Source organism: Crocodylus siamensis, chromosome 2, assembly GCF_052110815.1.
Source record: "Crocodylus siamensis isolate JL-2025a chromosome 2, ASM5211081v1, whole genome shotgun sequence".
In the NCBI taxonomy this organism is placed as follows: domain Eukaryota; kingdom Metazoa; phylum Chordata; order Crocodylia; family Crocodylidae; genus Crocodylus; species Crocodylus siamensis.
Genome location: NC_143396.1, coordinates 250,013,931 through 250,031,941, shown reverse-complemented (window position 1 = coordinate 250,031,941; position 18,011 = coordinate 250,013,931). Strand labels below are relative to the sequence as shown.

General features: G+C 41.5%; 1 protein-coding gene across 3 annotated transcripts in view; it reads left to right on the top strand.

Annotated features, from left to right (window-relative positions):
* Nucleotides 1–18,011, top strand: part of SLC25A21 (solute carrier family 25 member 21) — a 448,630-nt gene that overhangs the window by 263,196 nt on the left and 167,423 nt on the right. For all 3 annotated transcript variants that reach the window (XM_090033640.1, XM_090033638.1, XM_090033639.1), the window contains one exon: nt 13,348–13,396. In XM_090033640.1, coding sequence (XP_089889766.1) covers nt 13,348–13,396 — 49 coding nt within the window. The remainder of the gene's footprint in view (nt 1–13,347; nt 13,397–18,011) is intronic.

Sequence of the window (18,011 nt, the reverse complement as noted above, 5' to 3'; positions counted from 1 at the left end):
ATGGTACTTCCTTAAGTCTGTTTTATGTTATTGTTGTGTTATAGTCTCTCATATCCCATGGTGTTGAGTATGACAAAATGTCTCATAATTAAAACTGCTAAATAAAATATGGAATATAAGTTCAGGAGCCATCCGGTTGTGAAAGGGTAATTTGATTCCCAAACACCAACCAGCTTGAGCAATTCCAACTTTGTATTTCCTCAAGCAGCAATCCAATTTTAGGAGACCACAGATTTCCTCTTTATCCCATATTTAACATTTTTAGATTTATATTTTGTTGAAACTTGTGTAATGGTACAGTACTCAGGGTCAGGTCATAGGGCGTATAGACTGTTGAATGTGTGACAAGGAGGCAATAAAGAATCTGGTCAGATGTAGTTAATTAACAGTAAATGAAGGACAGCTGCTTTTTATGTTGCCAGCACATCTTTGATCTGCTCTACCCTTCAGACCTCTGTGGACAAGGTAGTTAAATACAAACTAGAAGGCCTATTTTAAAGACATTAAAGCCCTCAGGGGCAATCAAGTGACAGTCCAAGCATCCATAAGCTGTTAGTTTTATTCATTAGAGAACATTAAACATGTCATGAAATAGAATAATATCCCCTGCTCTTAGATCAGCCTTTGCAATGAAGATTACAACAGCTCTGGGACACTTGAGTGGGCAAACTTGTTATGAAAACAAGTTTATTGAGAAGTATTTGACTACAATGGAAAAAAGAAAGTATACCTTACACGTTTTCATTGCAAGGGATATTGGTTCAGTATGCATTGAAATGCCTAAAGCTGAAATGGCACAAATACAGTGGAACGTAGTGCTGACCTCAATGATCCCTTCAATCATATTTTTAAAAACTTTGTTTTCAGTCACACATACCAGAAAGGATATGTCATATGTAAGAGACATAGCAGTATGTAATACTTGCTGAGGAGTTTATATAATAAATTGGACCACACTTGTGTCCAAAGATGCAGACACTTAAATACATCTGTAAAATGTATGCATGTATTTTGCAAGAGGCAAGGATTTTTGTGAGTGTCTTTTGTTGGACCAATTACATAGCGGGAATAGTTTTAGACAACCTTTAGAACAAAGGGTCTTTCTCATGTATGTGTCTTGTAAGTCAAAGCTTTAATGTAAGCAAATACTAAATGACATGTGAATTCTGTTTAGTTAATGGAGAAAAATATGGTTTGACATATAACCTCCTTTTCATTGTTATAATTATTATTAATAATAGTAATCAGTGATCACATTGGAAAAAGTGGTTTTGCATAGAAACTTTTTTCAAGCATTGACTAAGTGATATGCATATTTTATTTTGAGATGTTTGTGTATATATTATTGCTAATATGCTTTGTATCTCAGATTTAACACTGAACATAATGGGCTTGTCTTTACATGCTATTAATACAACAGAGGCTTGCTGCATAGTAAAACATGCCTGATCAGTAAGCCTTCCCCAAGAGCGCATCTACATGTGCACCCTGTTGGAATCTAATATACTCCCAATATGAGCAATCCCCTGCAGTAGCCAGGAGGAGCTCCAAGCTCCTCAGAGTGCTAGCCTGGAGGTTGGCAGGTGGTATGGGGGGCTGCTCCCAATGTGCATGGAGTTCTACTGGCTATAGTGGCATCTGTCTTCTGGTCCTGTGAACATCAGGAGGGGTCCTGATGAGCACAGGGCCAGGAGATAGCTGCCACTGCAGCCAGCTGAGCCCTCTCGGCCCCATGCACATTGGAGGACACAGCTGGCAGTGAGCCCCGTGCCCAACGGAGCTTCCCTGCCCTGCAGGGGGCTCACTGGGAGCTGCCCTGCTTGTGGGGCCCCTGCTGGCAAGCCCCTAGCTAAGCAGGGAAGGAAACAGCTCCCCAGTCCTGGTGCTGCTTGGCTCCTGGCTCCTGTGGGAAGCCAGAAACTGTGCAACACTGGGATGTTGTGGGAGCAGAAAACAACCCCATCCTGATGCTGGTCAGCTCCTCAGGGAACTCCCCTGTCCCCTGTGGTCCCCTGCTAGCCTGGCTGACCCAGAACAAATTTGCTCCCAGTCAACGTCTACATGAGAGGCAGGCAAAATATGGTCCATGGGCTGGATCCAACCCATGAGGCCCCTCCAAAAGTCAATTATTACCAGCCTGCAGCTGCCCCTCTGAAAGCTGCCAGGAGGTATAGGCTTGCCGAGGTGCCAGTTACAGAAGTCATGGGCTGCAGCAGCAGTTCACGCTTCGGTTGCTAAGCAACCAACCCCCAAGCCTGGCCAACCTGGCCTGGCCCCAAGGTGCAGGATGCTGGAGACCTGTCCAGTGACCCTGTGGCTGTTCCCCAGCTTTCCCTCCTTGCAAGAGTGGAACTTAAGGAAGAGCCTCAGGGACTCTGGCTGGGAGAAAATTGGGAAAAAGGGAGCGAGCCACACACCATCACCCAACTCCATGCTGATTGTGCAACTCCTGGGACTCTGTCTAGAAGCCATGGGCAGCAGTGCACCATTGGACTGGGCTTGCTCTGTGCCTCCACCTGTGTTTCCCAGCAAGAATGGCAGGAATCGCATGTTGTGGCACAGAGCCGGCCCAGCCTATTAGTGCACTGTTGCCCATGGCTCCCAGCACTGCAGCTGGGACCTGCAGGACCCACACACCGTCAGGGCAGGTTGGCTCCATGCCACCACACAGCTCCCAGCATTGCAGCCAGGAGCAATGCACCAGTGGGATGAGCTAGGCTGGGTCTCTGTGCCTCCATCTGTGACTTGCAGCTGAAGTGCTGGGAGTCCCACATGGAGGCATGGAGCTGGCTTGGCCTGATGGCATATCTGCCCATGGCTCGTGGCACTCCAGCCAGGGGTCTGTTCTTGCTGTGGACCATGAGCTCCCCGAGGGCCCACCACCTGCTGCTGCTGCTGCTGCTGCTGCTGCTGCTGCTGCTGCTGCTGCTGGTGGGGGCTGTGTGTGTCTGTGGGGTGGGTGTGGGTGTATGTGGGGGTATGGTGGGGTGTGCTTGCAGAGGCTCTGCCCACACGTTCCTTATCATGGCACATAGTCCCTGCCACCCACAGCAGCAGCAGGTGGTAGGTCCTTGGGGTCCATGGGAGGCACAGCCCCCCGGATGGAGTGCCAGGAGCTGCAGGGAGCCACACACCATCAGGCCAGGCTAGCTCCATGCCTCCACATGGGACACCTGGCACTCTAGCTGGGACCTGAACACAGAGGCCCAGAAATGGCTCAGGCCATTCCAATTGCATGTGGTTCCCATGGAGCCCCACCTGGTGGCATGGAGCTGGCCTGGCCTGATGACGTGTGGCTCCCCATGTCTCCTAGCACTCCAGCTGGGGGGCTTTGCCAGCTATAGACCATGAGCATCCCAAAGGCTCACCACCTGCTGCTGCTGCTGTTGGCAGCAATGCCTGTACACCATGATGCCCACACGCATATCCCATCAACTCTCTCACACCCACACCCTCCCCCACATCCTCACAAACCCACCCACACACCCCACACAACCCCCCCACAACTACACCCCACCCCCACTCACACCCCAAACACACCCCACACAATATACAAGATTAAGACTTTATTTTGAGCTATTTTGCGATTACCTCTATATATACCATGTAAATACACATACATCAGGACAAAAATATTTTTTGAAATAAAATTCGAATATGTTATAATAGATGTTTGATTTTTAGTATCTGATTCAGTTTTTTTCTAGTTCCAAGATGGCAAAACCCCTTCCCAAAAGGAGTACTTCTGGGGCAATGGGAGGGATTTCTGATGGCAAAGTTCAGGAGTTAGGGGTGGGACTTCCGGCCTCAAGATGGCAACCAGGGGTTGGGGCACCTGTCAAGGGTTAAGGCTATCCGTGCAGCCCTCAACAGCTCGCCAAAACTCATTAAGCGGTCATCCAGCCGAAATGATTGGTCATAGTGATTGCTTTCCTTTGATGATAGATGCAAATCAGAGAGGCCTTACTACATACAGAATATTTTACATGGTATTCTGCCATAAAGAGGCACTGTGCATTGGAATTGTTTGCTTGTGGGAAAACTTAAAGAACTGTAACAGAACTTAGCTACCTCATGCTTCCTAATGTCTGGAAGGGTACTTCTCTAAAATAAATGTGAATATAGCAAAAGGGTCCCTGTGAGCAGCTACAAGTTTTCCTGGAAGGTTTGACTTTGCCTTGTATCCTCACAGTAAATGTACATAACTATACATAATTTACAGTAATTCTGCAAAGAGTTATCCATGTGTTTAACTTTCGGTATTTGAGAAGCCCCATTGACTTCAAGCCCCATCAACTTCAGTTGTGTAAAGTTAAGCACATGTATAAGGGTTTGCAGAATCAGGGCCTTAATTTGCAATTCATAGATTCATAGATTGTAAAGCTGGAAAGGACCTTGGAAAATCATTGGGTCCAGCCCCCTGGAACCAGGCAGGAAAGACAGCTGGGGTTCAATGTTAAAATGACCCATTAAAAATATTCCACAACAGAATCTGAAAATAGTCTTTGTATGTTTTATTTGTTTTTCTTGGAACAGAATGTTTTAAGTATTTAAATAATTGTTAACGCATATAATTATAAGGCATATATTCGTTCATAAATAAAAAATTTTGATACTTTTTCAACATTAAAGACCTGCTTTTTAGGTCAGTAAAGGTTCTCTGAGTTGTACTTTACGCAAAATAAGCAGAAAAGGCATGGTTCTTACGGAGCAGAGGTTCATTATACGGACTTGGCTTGATGTGCCAAGAATATTGTGAAAGGCAAACAAAAATGCTGAATTTTTCAGCAGTTTAGAAACAACTTGCATTGTATTCTTTAAATGTTATTTTGGGATATCTGTATAAAGACAGACAATATTTTTATTAACCTTTTTAAAATGCGCTGCTAACTCTGATCACTGAATTAATGGTGAATGTGTGTGGATAACATGCATCTGTCACTTGTGTATTAAGTCTACTTGTATATTAAGTCCACTTATGTTACTTTTATTGTACAATTGCTAAAATGAAACAAATGCTTTATGTACTGTGCATTACTATAAAAAGAAGTTATAGTAGTTTAACCTGTACATCAGTTTTCAAGGATGCTTATTTACTAATTTAGCAATATAAGTACTGTTTTACTACTATAAAACCATCAAACTAATTTTATATGTATGGGATCACAAGCCAGATTCTGCTCTTTCTAAGGATCCACTTGTAAGTATGTTGTTTCCATGGATATGTGCAAGACATGACGGCAGCTTGATTTATGGTGTGTGTTAATGCTGCTTAGGTCCATGCTGTATTCTGTATCTCTGCCACTCTCCAACTTTCAAGCAGAGAATAAGATTTCTTATTCCCACTTTATTTTTAGTAGAATTGAGCCGTTTCCCAGTTGGTAAAAATAATGGATATCATGCTTCCTTCGGCCATGCAGAGGGGAACAAACTCATGTAAACACTGGATAAATATTGCCAATTAACACAAAAGGAGGAAAGCAGAGCTTAAGCAGCCTAGTGGAAATCCTCAGCATGAGCAATTTGCAACAGGGAGTATGGGAATTGAAGAGGCTGTCAGGGCTGAGGAATAGCCAGCATAGATGACAGGCTGCCCAGAAACACTCATTTCCAGTTTTCAATCATTTCTACTCAGTTAAAGTATCTTTCTATCACTGCTTCAGTCCTCATCACTGCTTCAGTCCCCAAAGTGAGGACTGAAGCAGTGATAGTCGAAGTCAAGGAGCCATTAGCAACTTGCCTACCACCTGCCATTGGGGTGAAAGTGCCTGAACCAGTTGTGCAGAGAGACAGCCTCATTGTGTGGATAACACAAGTAGATAACACATTTTGAGAACTTCCTACTGATTGGTGGGTTTGCACAGTTAGGAAGCCATGATATCCCCATTTTCCACACAGCTACTGTTTATTCTCCTGTAGTCCTAAAACCCATGCCAGCACTGGGAAACATGTTATCTAACAAGATATCTTGGTACCTTGTGTAGACATGGACAAAGTTTGTTTAAGATATATTAGCTAGTTGTGGTATAAATCAAAGAGGGGTCCAAAGGTTAATCATGGTCAGCTAATGCATTTAAACATTGCTATCCTTGTCCATAGCAAAGGCAAAATTGTGCTTAACTTTTAGTTAATTAACTTGTTTTTTAACACAATATATTTTCTCTGTGTAGACATGGCCTCTGAGGAGGAATGACTCATGACTGCTGCACTGCCATTTCAGAATATGTTTTGGATTAACTTTCCACTTCTCCACATTTTTCTAAGGAAAGGATTGATTTGGCTCATTACCTACGAGATTAATTAATGTTAGTCAGGAGCTCGAGGGTCCCATTAGCTAATCCCAAATCACACTGCTAAACAGATTCTTAGGCAAGAGCTAAAATAAAGTGTCACTTTTTAATATAAAGACTAATATAATGCAAATTTCTTCCAGTACTTTTCCTTTGAGACTGGCTAATACAAATTACAATTGGGAATGGCACAATATGGGACAGTGTCTCTGGGAAAGGAGCAGGCCTCAATATCTATCTATCTATCTATCTATCTACACACATACATATAACATTGAAATGGACATATTGTGCCTTTTTCCAGGAGAAAAATATCCCATTAGATCAGGTAAAAGCTGTATGTGTCTGCAGAGATGCAGCGGGCTTGCAGCCATGGATAAAAAAGTAGTTTGGATAAAGTTCATAATGTACGACTGACTTATTGGACACTTATGCTTCAGATATTATGCTTCAGAGATTGTGCTTCAGACTTGTGCTTCAGATGTTGATTATTCTCCAAACAAATGATGAGGTTCCACACTTTTGAAAGTATTTGTCTTTCAAATAACCTCTACAGAGTTTAAGAAATAAATGTAATAGTTTTAGTAAGAAAACAAAGAACAGCTCAGTCCACATTTTTAGAAGGTTTTGAGTCAGACATATTTGTTAGAAGGAAATGCAAGGTACATGTAAAATATTTATTATCATTTCTTACACTGTGACTTTATCTCTAGGAAGGCCAAAGTAAAGACATACTATTCCAGCTCTACAATATACAGTGCTTGGCGTGTTTATTGCCACATTTTCTATGAGCAGTCTCCTTTCTGTTATGTTTCTTCAGTGACTATGTTATTCCAGGGAAATGAGTAACACAAGAGAGGAGGATGCATAATAACTTCTTCACTAAAGGGGGTTGTCTGAATTAAAACACATGGACCATGCTTGCAGACCTCTCTGATCTTCACTAGAAACAAACTTTCTGGGTGCAATGCACAGAAATCCTATGGTGCAGCAATTCTAGAGGTTTATGATAACTAATACTGATGTGCATCACTTCTAACTCACACATACTGTCCAGGTCACAGATGATACGGTGTTGCAGGCTGCAACATCAGAGTCCCATGAGGAAGAGCAAATCAGAATAAATCTATTTTAATGAATACAATTTAACTACCTATATTAGCTCTATTGCAGACTTACTACTTTTTAGCTCTACTCAAGGGTTATGATGGATATTGTTCTGCATTAATGAAGTTTCAGCTGTGTAGCATTGGGAAATAGGTATTTGTACATAAATTTGACATTATTAAGAAGATTATGTTGCCAACTGGGATATAGCTTTAGACACTTAGCGTTTCCATCCCCCTTACACAGAAAACAACTATGTAGAATCTGTGTATTACTAGCAGCTCTTGGTGCAAACCTTAGGTGTATTTTAAAGCACAAGGACAAAGACCAAGGAAATTCAGCTAACCAAGAAATTTAGCAATCACATACATTGGAGAGATATATTGCTGTTGATGTATGTGGCTTACTAATTTTAAATATGAATTGCAAAACTTTTTAAAGACCAAAGTGGGAGGATATGAACTATGTTCTTCCACAATGAAAAACAGTTCTTAGTAGAAAAAACAAGAAAAAATATTCTGGAAAAAAGAGTTGCAATAGAATCCAGACTGCCAAAGTTTAAAATTATCAGTAGAATATGGCTTACATAATAGGTGTCTAGATTATCTTCTGTTCAGTAATAAGAGTGGTGGCCAAGTAGAACTGAGTTCCTTCATGCCTGATATCACCAAAAGACACAGTCAGGGTATAATTTTGAATAATATGTGTTTCTGGTCCTATTAAAATTACCATGTTATAAATACTGAATTGATAAATAGCCCTGTGACAAACTAGGTTACATTGAATCATGGGGTTGCAAAATTAGATACTCCATATTATTTATTAATACAAATGCTAATTGACTTTGTCACAAAGTTGATGCACATCAGCTGAGGTGCAATATATTTTATTTTCCTGTGTGCATCTCAAATTGCTTGTAATGTAGTAGGGCCACCACACTTTCTGGGCAGGCTATCAAGTAGGATGTTGTAACGATTTGCATGACTACTATAGTAGATGGAAAAATATAACTTGCGTTTGTAGCTGTTCCATTAGTATCTTGCACAGTTTGCTCTCTGTGGTGCATTTTAGAGAACTATGTTACAATCCCTAGATATTTTCCAGAGAGCTGTCTGGTAAAATTGAGTAACTATGCACTGTTTAAAACCTAGAACATAATTGACTGGTGAGAACAAAGGAAAGATTTTTATCCTTTGAGAAAGGCAGATAACTAATAGAATCTTGAAGTTATCAAAACATATTTCATGCCAAAGAACTTGGAATTCATGTGATTCAATTGCTGGAAAAATGCCTGAATTAAAAATTGTCCTATGAGGACCAAGAAATTAGAGTTGAATTCTGGCACTGTACAGTTTTCTCCCAAAATGGACATTAATGCTACAAAAACAGAATAGGGGAACAAATCCCTGGCCCCAAGCTTGGCCCCCTACCACTCATTTTTGTTGCCAGAACAAGATGGAATTGGAAGATCAAAAACTTTGGGGAAATGTTGGACAGGAAAATTTGCAGACCATGCCCCCTGCCAATGCTGAAACACTCCACTGCAGTTCCACTTGTAAAGCACCTGTTGGCAGCTGTGGAGAAATTTATAGGTTTTGGGACAGATTCAGGAAACAAAAACTTGGGTTCTATGTTTCCCTATCTGATGTGTGATTTAGTCCTTATTTCAGTAAAATACAAGCCTTACATGAGCTGTGAGAATTACAGTAAGTATGGGAGTGAAATATAGAATCAAAAATGAGCTAACCTATTTAGGAATGATAACAGTGCAATTCTTTCTTTCTGGAAAATTATGATTTAAAACACTATTAAACTGCTTTTACTCTAAATGCATATCCCTGCAGTATATATTAATATTCTAGGATTTTTCTCTGTAGATTTATTCCCTTTTCTACACTCCTGAAAAGGCAGGGAAGCGAAGTAAAATAATAACAGAATATTAACAAAAGTATTTGGAGGCAGTAGTGATGGGTTTGGAATAAAAGGCTCTCTAATTAGTGTTGTACATTCTATAAACTTTGCAAATATTATAGTACTTGGGAGGTGATGAAGCTTTGTTTTCTCAGTGAGCGCATCTACACAAGATGCTACCTCACCATAGTAATGGTGGCTACTGTGCAGTCATTGAGCTAAAGCAAGTAACAAGTACACAGTTGGATGCACATGTAGATGCACTCTGTGCGTCTAAAAAATTGATGTTGGTATAGGGATTTAGATATCTTAACACCAATGTATGAGACAGGTGCTCTGAGTTATTTTGTTTAGTGATAAATTTGTGAAAAAATTCTGTGCTACAGGATTACAGCAAATAATGTTGTATATCCAAACAGACAGCAATTGCTCTATTTAAATAAAAGTAATAATTAGGACTCTCAATTGTTTGCCATTTAACATGTACAATTAATGCATTAATTGGTTCTTGCCTCACTCTGCTGCCATCACTGAAATCTCCAGGTTGCCCATTGGGGTAGCAGTGGCAGTGCAGATGACCACAGGGCAGCCTGAGCACAGGCTCCAGGCTTCTGCATCAAGCAGGTGAGGGAGGGGTTGCAGGCACAGACACAGACACACATGAGCAGCCCCAGCATGCACATGGCCAGGAACACAGCCCGGCTGCATGTAGAGTAGCACCCAGCAGATAAGTCTTTGGAGGGGAAGGTATGGGGAGAGAGGGAGGGAGTGGGAGGGGGCAGATCAGGTTCCCTACAGTGAGGGAAGGAGTGGGGCAGGAGCATGGGCTTGGGTGAATGGGTCCCCAGGCCTGGGGTAGGTCATGGAGTCATGGACAGCTCATCCAGGGGCACAGGGGGGAGTGCAGTTCCCAACCACTGTGAGCACCACCAAGGGGGGCGTGGGGATCATGTGCCCCCTGGATTTGTGCACAGGGCAGAGGCAGGCTGTCCACTGTGGGCTGGGGCTCTGTGCCCTGCTGGCTTTGCCCCACGAGCTGTGTGATGCCATGTTGTGCCTCCCACCACTGCGTGGGCAGGGGACGCATGGCCAGAACATGGCTTCTGGGGCAAAGTCAGCAGGGTGTAGAGTCCCAGCCTGCAGCAGGCATACTGCCTCCACCCCATGCACATGCTCCCTATGCCTCCCTCAGGGGTATGCACAGCAGCAGCAGTGGTTTCCTGTGGGTCTCCAGTACCTGGCCAGTTCCTACATTTGCAACCCCCACCCTGGGATGATCCAAGCAGAGTGCAAGGCCTGAGGCAATCAGCCTGTGTGAAACCCCGCCTCCCGCCCCATGGCACTTCCATGAGGGAATTAGCAGCATGGCACACCAGCTGCAGGGGGAGGGCAGCAGCCAGAATTTTCAGCTGGAATGGCCAAAGAGAGTCACAACCTGCTGGGCAGGAGGGTGGATCACACACAAAATGCAGGAGGCTCTCCAGCTGGCACCCCCCCTCTGAGGCCGGTGCCCAGGGGCCATGGTTCCCTACTGCCCCCCCATCAGTATGTCACTAAGCAGTGGAGAGCCACAGTCCCTGCAGCCCTGGATGAGCCTCCCGCAGCTCCATCCTATGACCACCTTAGCCCCTGCCCCCACCCCAGCCCCTGCCGCACTCCCTCCCTCACTGTGAGAGCCTTCATCTGCCCACCCCCTTCCCTCTCTCCCTACCCCTTCCCCTCCACAGACTTTCCTGCTGGGCACTGGTCTACATGCTGCTGGGTTCCATTTCTGTAGGGTTACCATATTTCCAGTTTCAAAAGTTTCAAAAAAGAGGACACTGGGTGTGGGGGGGGGGAATATGTTTTGGGGGGGGCAGTGATATGCCCAAGCCACAGCCCCATCCCCAGCCATGCTTCTGCCCTTCACTCCTGAACCACAGTACCCTGCATCTTGCAAGGGTATGCAGGAAACCCCCTCCCTGGGCTCCAAACCCCCCCCCACACACCCCCACACACATCCCCAACCATACAAAGTACCTGTATAATTTTACATAATTTTGAGTTTTTCTGAACATAATTTTGAGTTTTTAGCTGTGCAATTAAAATATTGCAACTAGTTTCAATTAATTGCAACTATTTTTTAATCACACAACTAATTGCCATCAATTTTTTAAATCATTTGATAGCCCTAGAATAATATAACAGCTTTTTGTAAAAGAATCTAATAAACATCAAACATCTCCACAAAATCTAGTTTATTAGCTGTAAAATATTTTAATTTTTTGTCCATTTTTTCTTTTGTAAATGTGAAAAAATAGACTTTTCCTCCAGCTTGAAATTTCGTAATTTAGTCATTTAGAAATGTTTGAAGTTAAAAAAAAATAACAGCTTTTAGAGTGACTGGCAGTGTATACATGTTCAAGTGATCTAGGAGAATTCTCCTCAGTTTGTTCTTTTGGTAGAAAAAACTTAATTGGGGATGCCTGGACAGGTACTGAGCTCCTGAAGACCAGAGAGCTTGTAGTGCTGATCCTGTAAAGCCAGAGAAACCCTATGTACACATCTCAGCATGCTCTGCAGGCTCCCTCCTTGTGGAACAATGTTAAAGGGGTGCGTTCTGTTCCCTGCTTGGCTGGAGCAGTCCAGTCCAGTAAGCAATGCTTTGTGTCCCTGGGGTGTGGTGGGAGCAAAACAGCCAGGGATTCTGGAGAATTGTGCTTTGACTTCTCTCAGAAGAGAACATGTGCAGAGATCCACTCTCCTAGGAGTGTTTTAGCCATGGTTGTTTCTGGGCTATTTTTCTCCCAGAGTGACCATTTTTGCTCTGGAAGAAAAATATTGGGTATCTGTACACTTGTGGTTTCTCTTGGGAGAGCACTGACTCTCCCAGGAGAAACTGAATGTCTGTGCATGGCCAATGATGGATAAAAACCCAGATCCCTGAGGATCTCTGCTGTATACAGGCCAACCTATGCACTGGCACAGATATCTGCTGATGTGATAATGCAACAGATTTCCCATTGCTGCAAAAAGCTCTGTGTTTGCGTATTCTGACTCCTGTGGGCTTGCATTTTCAGCCATGTGGTGACATCAGTGGTAGTCTTTATATTGCACACATAAATGCACTCTTTCTCCTTCTCTCCCTGCCCACTCCCACCCCTCTAGCTATATATATATATTTAATTTTAAAACAGATTTTGCACTCTGTAGTTTGTTATCAACGGCCCCCAGCCTGACACATCTCAAATTTCAACAATGCGCTTTTAGTATGATCAGATCAGTATGGTGGTTTCTTGCCTGATTTTCTTTTTCCTTTTTACATTATTGTTTCTGCTTTCTTAGTGTGTGTGGAATGGAGATGCATGTATAAATGGGCAGGGAATAGGTGAACTAAAAAAAGGCCAGCATATATCAAGCATCTCTGAAGTGTGTTAGAAGAGTCAAGTACAACACAACATGTAGAAAATAATAGTGCACTTTAAGAGTCAATAATTGCATCAGTTCATGAATGACTATGTGGGCCTCTGCTGAGCTGAAACTAGCTTTCTTCTCCACATAAGCTTATCTGTCCCTTTATATGTGCTGACTGCTAACAATATCTCTGCTCTGCTGTCTAATCTAAATGCTCCAAAGGATAATATACATATTTTGCATTTTGCAAATAATTAAAACTATTGCCAGACAATAATTTTGGTCTGAGAGTAATACATCAAGACATTGATTCTACTAATAATTCTTGACTCTTATAATTTTTCATGTATCTTTTCTAGCTATAGAGTGGCAATTCAAGATTAATCCATTTAGAAATTTGAGAATAAAGAGCGTACATTTTCTTAAATATTCCCCCCCAAAAGCCAAATAAGCTACACTTAATAAGAGTATCTTTACTATATTGTACATGTTTTTGTAATTTACTGGCAGCCTTCAGTTCAGTTTTCTTAATTGTACACAGCTTTCTTTTATAACAGTCAGACTTAGAAAACCATTGCAGTCAGTGAAACATAAACTGCTCTTTGCACAAATATTTACAAGGCCTCTCTTCTTTATCATCTTACAGGTCTTGTCGAAATTTGCCTGATGCATCCACTTGATGTTGTGAAAACCAGGTAAGGTTCTGCTTGAACAAGTTTTATTGACATTGGAAGATGTCCAAATTGGGAGCTGTCAGAAAATAAAATGCTAGAACTTGTCCAAGTAAGATAACTTCTCCTTTTAATGGCATTTTTATTTACTTATTTTTTTACTGCATTTGACAGAATTTGAATAGCATAATGCATTTCTGGTTAGAGGTCATCTGAAGGTGTTAAATATGTTTTTATGAAATATGGTTTCCATGGAACAGCAAAATAAGATCTTATAGAAGCTGCCCATAGTTAGATTTGCTTATTATATTCACCCTCTGAAGTAATACTTTGTTTTGAAAGTAGAAAATGGCATATTGCTTTAGAAATAGCATATTGCTTTAATTAATTGTAGTAAATAATGAGACCTGATACATGTGGCCATGTTTTACAATGATAGTTCAACACTAAAACTGGTATTAACAAATTGGTAATTTTTTGCCAGCTACCCTTTCCTCCCATATACACATTTTCCTATCTGATGAATATAAACTTCTGGTTTTGTGCATACAAATGGTGAACCAGTTTTGAAAATATTGTCTTAAAATTCCTGTTGTAACTTACTGAACAAAAACAGAAATGTGTATAGTCTAGGGTTCCTGGCTATTCAGTTTTTCTACGCTTTTACATTTTTAAATCTTCATGTATAGTGTTACAAATGAAGAAATTGCTAGTGCCAGGTATTTATGATAGTGACCATATACATTCTTGCTAAACTACTTTTAAAACACATTGGAAAGTGAGAATTGGAAGAGGTAGCTGGTAGGGGTGTGCAAAGTGGGCTGTATTAGATTTGGATTCAGCCTGAATCGGGGACGGAGATTCGATTTGTTGATTTGGATTACTGTCCCCAATTCGATTTGGCCGAATCTGAAGCTGAAGATTTGATGCTGGTTCGGAGAATCAGAGATTTGGCCATAGACACAGCTTTAAATGTTTTTTCTTCATACCTTCAGGTACCTAACATGGCTCGTGAATGCTGTGATGTTGGGGCGGATGGAGCTTCCCACAGGAGCATGGGGGACCCCTTGCCTGCTCAGCGGCGAACCCAGAGTGAACAAGAAGTACTTCCACTTCATTTCTGGGTCTGCCGGGGAGTGTGCTGGGGGCCCCCCTGCACCCCTGAGCTTGGCGATTGGCCACAGGGTGACCCTGCCCTGGGTGCCCCCCCAGATCCAGGAGGTACCAGTTGCTGAGCTGGGAGGGCGTGAGGGCCGCCCCCCTCCAGCACACTCCCCAGCAGACCCAGAAGTGGACTGGAAGTGCTTCTGGTCCACTTCCGGGCCTGCTGCCAAGTGTGCTGGGGAGCACCCTGCACTGCTGTGGGATACGCCATCTGGTCTACCATCGCAGCATTCATGAGCCACTTGCTATGCTGAGGTATGCAGAAAAAACATTTAAAGCTGTGTCTATGTCCAAATTGCCTAACCTTTCCAAATCTCTCCACATAAGAGATTTCAATCCAAATCAATTCAGAGGATTCCAGTTTGATTCAGAGAGATTAAAGGGTCTCCTAATTCAGTTCAGATTCAGAGATTCGGCCACTGAGTCGGGCCAAATGTCCAGCAAATTGGATCAGGGACTGAAGCTTCGCACAGCCCTAATAGCTGGAAGCAGAAAGTGACAGCTTTTCTTGCGGATATTGAAATCTTGTTTTTAACAGCAATCATGGTTTGGTTTTTATTATTTCTTGGAGGACTTTGGCAAAAGCAATTATACCTCACAAGAAAATCCAAATCAGAACACACAAATAAAACAAGAAGGAAAACTGACTCTTTTAGGTTTGGGACAGATACTAGTAAGGTGCCTGTAATTACCATACACTCTTTTAAGATTCCAACCAATTCCCAAGTAAATGGAAGATAATCCAGTAAAGGGAGAGAGAGCTGTGGTCCCTGGAATTAAGTATGAAGCAGCCATCTGGGAAAATGGAGTTCTATTCCTACTTAGTGTAAACTTGTGTGTCCATCTAAATCACTTTCCTCATCCTTTAAATTAGGATAATGCTAACCACCTTGAGATCTATAGATGAAAGGCACTTAATATGTGCCAGCTCTTATTTATTATTAAAGCTTACAGACACAAAAGCTTACTAATATTTTATAAGAGAAACTCCAGTCCATACAAAGAGTTACAAGCACTATAAAGTATAGCAGCCTGGTAATACCAATTTTGGACTTGAAGGGGAAAGTAGAAAGGAAATAAAATAAGAACAACCTTATGGGAGATGCAGTTAAATTAAGGTCATGAATCTCTAAAGATCACTGGACAAACTCCTGTACCTTTCCAGAGTTCCATTGACTTAACCACAGCTTTGCATGGATGCACAAGTCCACACGTCACCTGTGTGGCATGATCAAATCATGGAAGTGCCACAAAACAAATATGATAGTGGGCACATCTACATGTGCATTAATGTGCCATAGTTCCTGTGCATTACATTTGGTACCTATAATAACAGGTACAAATGCAATGCACAGTAACTAATGCTACTGTGCAGTAACGCCAGTACATGCTTTTTTGTGACGCTAATGCTCACAATGACTAATTCTACTGTGCACTAGCGCATTAGCACCTTTTTTCCCTGCTGCAATAATGCACAGTAGAATTAATCTACTGCTTATTTAGTATCTCATGTAGACACACCTAGTGAGAGAAAAGCAAACTACTCTGAGAATCAATGAGAAGTCAAGAACATACATATCTTGCTTTTCCTATGGCCAGAGTTGTGGGTGCAATTATAATCAGATGCATTGCAATTATAATCAGATGCATTGCACAGACCCTTGCAGTATTACCTATCAGGCAATTCTCAGTGGTGCATATGCATGAGAGGTAAATGCCATTATCCCCACATTGTAAATAGGGACAGTGAAGCACAATAACTTGCTCAACTTTGCCCAGCAGATAGGTAACAGAATCAAAAATGGAACCTCCTTCTATTTGTTTCTGAGTTCAAGTACCATGTCTACAGGACCATGGTGACTTGCTTTACAGGGGAATAGTCTGAAATCCTCAATATTAATATGGCAGTTTAATTCTATGCCCTAATTTGGTGGTTTTGAAGATATTTAAGACAAATGGTTCAGAGAGGTTTCTGGTACATTTTCATATATTCTATGCCCTGGTTACAAATTCTCCCATAAGTATACTGGTAAAATACTACAGATTTTCAACCTAATATACATATATATGAATCTCTTCCATTCACATCCAGGTTTTGTTTTTGTTTTTTTAACTGAATGGAAAAAATATTTGTGGTATCTCAAAAAGTGTATATACTTGTCAGTCATCACAACTGTAAAGTGACACTGATAGAATCACAGTCAGCTGTCTCCCATCATTTCCTGGAAGTCACTTTGGATGTCAATAGTAGCGTACATAGTTAGTTATGCTTCTTGTGTTCTAAGGAAATAAGAATCATCACTGTCATTCAGTAATTCCCTGTATACCTGCTGAGTAACTTGTGCATATGTTTTTTGAGACATCCAGGCTAAACTGATGGAACCTCATTCATTGCTGATTATTTTTATGGTATTTTGCACTTTCTGAATGTTTTCCCCCTCCCCCTTACAAAAGGGGATTATATTGCCCTTTATGATTAGTGAATCTTTGCTTAAACTGAGTTTAGCATTCTAGCGGAACCTAAAAAAGATGCCAGAGGCCTGCGTCTTGTGGATTTGTGGCTGTGCATCTTTCCTTGATTGTTATGTATTTTGTGTTTATTTGAATATGTTTTTAATAAAAACACTAGAGAAAATAAAGTTCCTGCCTGCGATTATTTTAAATCCCAGGAAAAGCTTACCATAATGGTTTGGCTCTATTAGGACAATATTCTGCAATATCTTTGCTGTATTTAATACATTTTCTATTATTATACAGGAATAATAATATATTTGGTTAGTCACAGCAGGTTTTGGAGAAACAACAATATAGAAATTATATGTTTTTTATAAAATATAAACTAACAACATGCTATTTTCTGCTAAATATACATCTGAAAATAGGTTCTAGTAGTAGTAGTAGTAGTAGTAGTAGTAGTAGTAGTAGTAGTATACATTGGAACGCCAAAGAAGTTCCACACAATTCCAGTCTGAGGAATTCAATCAGGTGACATAGAATCAGTTATTCTAGCCCAGTTCATTCCACTTCCTTTTTTTAAATAAAATGCTGTTCCCACTTAGGGAGACCAGCAATGTCCATTCTGATAAGATTATTACTTAAGGTTTTACACTGCATTTGTTAATCTTACAGCAAGCCTTCCATTAGCTTTTTTATCAGATTACTCTGGTGAATGGAGCAGTCGGCAGTCCATAGAGTATTGGAGTCTTATTGCCTCCCTACAGCATACAAAAAATTCTTACTGACTTCACAAGAAAATATTTGTATCCTCATGTGTGAGTAGAGCGAGCAGCAGCAAGGAAAACCTTCCAGATAGAGATGCTATCAAAATACAAAAAGGATTATTTTCTTGATCAAAGAATCTTCTTAAAAGGAAGACCTTCCTTTTCAGCGTGGTCTTGATTGCAGTGCAATGTCATATTCTTCACATATCAGACCTACCAACCTATGATGCAAGGTATGACAGTCTGAGATATGA